General features: G+C 55.1%; 3 protein-coding genes across 3 annotated transcripts; all 3 read left to right on the forward strand.

The window, feature by feature from the left end:
* Positions 1-8: 8 nt before the first annotated feature.
* Positions 9-2,371, forward strand: PUNSTDRAFT_130923 (uncharacterized protein; the record flags this gene model as incomplete). The annotated part of the gene is made up of 3 exons (XM_007380173.1): positions 9-797; positions 852-2,229; positions 2,283-2,371. Coding segments are annotated over 3 exons (2,256 nt in total), but the record flags the coding sequence as incomplete, so codon positions are not given.
* A 690-nt stretch (positions 2,372-3,061) lies between these two features.
* On the forward strand, positions 3,062-3,541 carry PUNSTDRAFT_31294 (uncharacterized protein; the record flags this gene model as incomplete). The annotated part of the gene is made up of 1 exon (XM_007380174.1): positions 3,062-3,541. A coding segment is annotated over one exon (480 nt), but the record flags the coding sequence as incomplete, so codon positions are not given.
* Positions 3,542-3,883: 342 nt separating this feature from the next.
* Positions 3,884-4,132, forward strand: PUNSTDRAFT_60537 (uncharacterized protein; the record flags this gene model as incomplete). The annotated part of the gene is made up of 1 exon (XM_007380175.1): positions 3,884-4,132. A coding segment is annotated over one exon (249 nt), but the record flags the coding sequence as incomplete, so codon positions are not given.
* Between the last annotated feature and the right edge of the window lie 661 nt (positions 4,133-4,793).

Below are 4,793 nucleotides of genomic sequence, written 5' to 3' on the forward strand. Positions count from 1 at the left end.
TCAAAGTCCCGATTCGCGCCGCCTCGCCGCCCGGTTACCCCAGGATCATCCACGACCTATCAAATCAATTACCCCAGACTTACCGCCCGCTATCTGCACCCGCGACACCTGAACCTCCTTCGGATCTCTACCCTGCTTCTCTGACTTACAAAATCGAGCTTGTCAACCATGACGACCCCGTCTTGGAAGACCGCATGCTGAAGGCCGCGTACGACCAGGTTCTCCCCGGCACTTCGCGACGACGCGTTCACACTCCCACCGCGGTCCTCTACATCAGCCACAAGATCTTCTTACTCATTGCGCAAACTACCCGGCTCGCCATGGACGCTCACGATCGGGAGGAAGCTGGCAGTACGACTCGTTCGTTCTTTACCGACCTTCCCGGCATCTACTACCCCGCCGACGGATTCGCCGTGCCCGAAGGACAGCCGCCGGACAGCGACATGCGTCTCAAGCTCCCCGTACGCGCTGCTTCTCCGCCAGGCTTCACGCGCTCGATTCACGACTTGTACGAAGAAGCCCCGCACATGTATCGACCGCTCTCCGCTCCCGCCACGCCCGATCCGCCGACTCTGGAATATCCCGAGTCTTGCACGTACGTTATCGATCTTATCTCGAATTTCGACCCTCGACTCGGCGGCGCCAAGATGAAGGCCAGCCATTACCCCCTTGCCGGCTCGGACTTCTCCCCTCGCTCGACGGACGACTTCACTCCGCGGATGTTCGTCGCCCGCTCGCTGTTCGCTCAGCTCGCCTACGCCGCACATCACGCAGTCGAAGAACGGGCGCGCACAAAGGTGAGCTCCGAGATCGCACTCAATTGTCCAAGCCCCAAACTCACCAAAATACAGGACTACGACGATACACTAGACCTACATGATGTCGAAATGGAGGAGCCTAGTCTCCAAGGACCGCCCCGCGTCAACGCTCTCGTACTCCCGTCGCCGCCTCCGCTCGCCCTAAGCGGACCGCCCTCTATCTTCCAGCTCCCGAACGGTCTCGACCCCTCGGTTAGCCAGGACATCGCCCGACACCTCGAACGGCTGCGACTCGCCGAAGGACACTCGGTGAATGACCGCCCGCCAACGCCGCACCCCCAGGCTCTGCAAGGCGCCATCGCACATCGTCTCGCACAGTTCCCGCCGGGTCACGCTCTCCTCACAGGACCCGGCATGCCGTTCTATCGGTGCGACGGCTACATCGTCCCGATCGGCGAACCGCCCGCCAGCAGCCAGCGTATCAAGGTCCCCATGCGACTGAGGACGCCGGAGGGGTACCGCAACACTATCCACGCCCTCTCGCGTATGGACCCGACGTTATTCCGCCCTCTCTCAGCGCCATCAACACCCGAGCCACCTACGGACGACTACCCTAACTCCCGACTCTACAACCTCATCCTTAGTGCCCCCGAAGACCCGAACGAACACCCTTTCCCCTTCTCGGTCGAGTTCTCACCCCCGCCTTCGCCGAAGCCTCACGCCGCCAGCCGCGTCATTCAAGAGACGGATCCGTTCCTCTGGATGGACGAAGCCCTCTTCGATTACTTAGATATGACCTTCCCGCTCCCCCGACACTGGACTAGGCGACTTAACTCGCCCGATGTTTGCTCGCCTGGACCGGACGAAGGCGACTCCTCCGCACTCCCGAACGTCGACGAGGAAATGCTCCTCGCCGAGTACGACCGGCTCCGCATCAACGATCCCGATCCAGTCAACCACCTCTCAGACGATCGCCGCAAAGCTACGCCAACAGACGCCGAGTATGTCATCTCTTCCTGGATTCCTACCGACATCGCTTACCCCGACTCGTGCAAAAAACTAAGCGACTCCGATCTCTCCTACTCCGACAGTTCGTCCTCTTCCAGCTCGATCTCCTTCGCGGCCCCTCGCCGATCTCTCGCCAACATTCTTCGATCAGTCAACAACCGGATGGCTCATCTCGGAGAAGCCATGCAGTTCACCGTCGCCGCCGTCGCTACGCTACTATCCAGCCACGCCGCCTTCTATCGCGCCGCCCAGAACAACCATTTCGACCTCGAAACGAACCTCACCTCGATCTACGACACCGTCGAAACCGCCGCCCGTACCATCCGCGAAACCGATACGGATCATCAAATGTCGATGGACCGAATCGCCCGCGACCTCCTCGACCTCCAGCTCGACATCGGCGCGATCCGAACGAACGTCGAGGCCTGGAACTGGACACCCGAAGATGCCGACGAGGCAGACGGTACGCTATTCTTGTTTGTCAAACCCCCGCCCGCGCTGACTCCCGCTCAGCAGGCAAGGAACTTAGCCCGCTCTCGCCCAGCCCCGACACCTCTTCCGACATGGAACTATCCGCCGCCGACTTCAACGACGTCCAGCCGTGAACGCCGAATCAAACTGACCCTTCGCGAACTTATGAACACTCGGGACTCGGACCCTCGCCTGTACAATATCGCCGCAGACACCCTGTCTCTTCGCACCGCGAGCACTTGCTCGTGCCATTCCGTAACCACGAACCCTAGGCTACTAACGAACTATGTACCTGTACTCTCGCGTCCGGACCGTCGAACTTATATCACGGACCCTCCGCTATGTAACGAACCTCCGCCTCGGTTATGAAAGGCCTCCTAACTACTGTAGCTACGCCTGTTGCTCCGCAAATCATGTACGGCTCGAGAGAATCGATTTTGAAAGAAGACTTACCGATCGAGCATCCGGAAATCCTGAGCCTCGGACTTCGAGTTTCTGAAGCGCCACCCACCGGGCCGTCGGACTTTGAAATTTCGGAGGATGAGTGGGTCACGGCGATATGGCTCGGAAACGCGGCGGATTTACCGGAGAATATGCAAGATCAACCCGAGGTAACATATCTCGACTCACAAAAATCCTCTTTTAGCCCGAACGCAGCACAGATAACAGCTGAAAATTATGCCAATAGTAAGGCCCGTAAAACCTCGAACGAACTACCTATTAACCGTGGGAAAGCCTCCCAGGAATCTGGCCAAACCGGACCAAATTGCGAAAAAGTACCGACAAATGAACTTATAAAAAATCCAGCTCTAGTGTTTGGCGCGTATAAAAGAGTAGACAGGAAAATCAAGCCAGTACCAGGAGTATACCCAGAGGATGCCAAAGTAACCAGACAATTCCCTCGCAACCCGCTGATTGGCCTGACGGAATTACCAGAGCGCCCACCTGATTTTGTTCCTACTCGGAAAATAACCCAAGAACGCATGGATACTATGGACATAAATAGTGACCACTATTTATGGCCAGAAGAGGAGAAACTGATAAAGCATGTTCTAGTTAAGAATGAGCGTGCGCTCGCATTTGAAGACCATGAAAGGGGAATTTTCAGAGACGATTATTTTTCACCCTACATCATTCCGGTGGAACCGCATGTCCCTTGGGAGCACCCGAACATACCTATACCTCCGGGACACAGAGAAGAAGTCATTCGCATGCTCAAAGAATTTATCGCTCATGGAGTATACGAACCAAGTCAATCGTCATATCGGTCAAAGTGGTTTTGCGTAGCAAAGAAAAACGGCAAGCTTCGAATAGTCCACAACCTAGAGCCACTTAATGCGGTCACTATCAGGGATGCAGGCCTACCTCCCAATCTGGATGACTTCGTCGAACCCTTCGCAGGACGAGTCGTGTATACGGTCTTTGATCTATTTTGGGGATTCTATGCAAGGAAACTCGACCCCAAAAGCAGGGACATGACGTCATTTATGACACCTCTAGGCCTGCTGCGCATTGCGTCATTGCCCATGGGATTTACTAATAGCCCAGCAGAGTTCCAAGCCTGTATGATGTTCATCCTGCAGGACGAAATACCGCATGTAGCCAACATCTTCATAGATGACCTACCCATCAAAGGGGCGACTACTATGTACCTGGACAAGAAGGGCAACCCTGAAACACTACGCAATAACCCCGGCATCAGACGCTTTATGTGGGAACACATCAATGATGTTCATCGGATTATGCACCGCATCGGAGAAGCCGGAGCAACCTTCTCAGGAAAGAAGACACAAATTTGCAAGCGAGAAGTACTTGTAGTAGGGCACAAATGCACACCCGACGGACGGTACCCTAACGATTCGGCAATCGAGAAAATACGAAAGTGGCCCCTTCCCCAGACCACTAAAGCTATAAGGGGATTCCTAGGACTCTGCGGGACAGTGCGAATATGGATCAAAGACTACTCCCTACACGCGCGACCATTGACAGAAATGGTACGGAAGGATGCCGAAGTTGAATGGGACGAAAGGCGACTTCAAGCATTTAGGACGCTTAAGGACAAAGTATGTAGCGCACCTGCCCTCATGCCTATTGATTACACATCTTCCAGAACGGTAGTGCTATCGGTCGACTCAAGCCAAATAGCCGTCGGGTTCGTGTTATCTCAACGAGACGAAAACGGCAAGAAGCGACCAGCTCGATATGGCTCCATACCCATGAACTCAGTAGAAGCTAACTATAGTCAGCCCAAACTCGAATTATACGGTCTATTCAGGGCGCTACGGCACTTCAGACTACATCTAGCAGGAGTGAAGAACCTGGAAGTGGAAGTGGACGCTTTATACATCAAGCAGATGCTTAACAACCCAGACTGCTTCCCCAATGCCACAATCAATCGATGGATCCAAGGCATTCTCATGTTCCCATTCAAACTCGTACATGTTCCAGCAACGCGCCACCAAGCCCCAGATGCGCTGTCTCGTAGAGAGCCCCTGCCCAGAGGACTCTGAGAACCCTGACGATTCCCCTGAAACAGCGGACGAATGGCTCGACAGC

The sequence above is a fragment of the Punctularia strigosozonata genome (genome assembly GCF_000264995.1).
Source record: "Punctularia strigosozonata HHB-11173 SS5 unplaced genomic scaffold PUNSTscaffold_2, whole genome shotgun sequence".
Taxonomy (NCBI): Eukaryota; Fungi; Basidiomycota; class Agaricomycetes; order Corticiales; family Punctulariaceae; genus Punctularia; species Punctularia strigosozonata.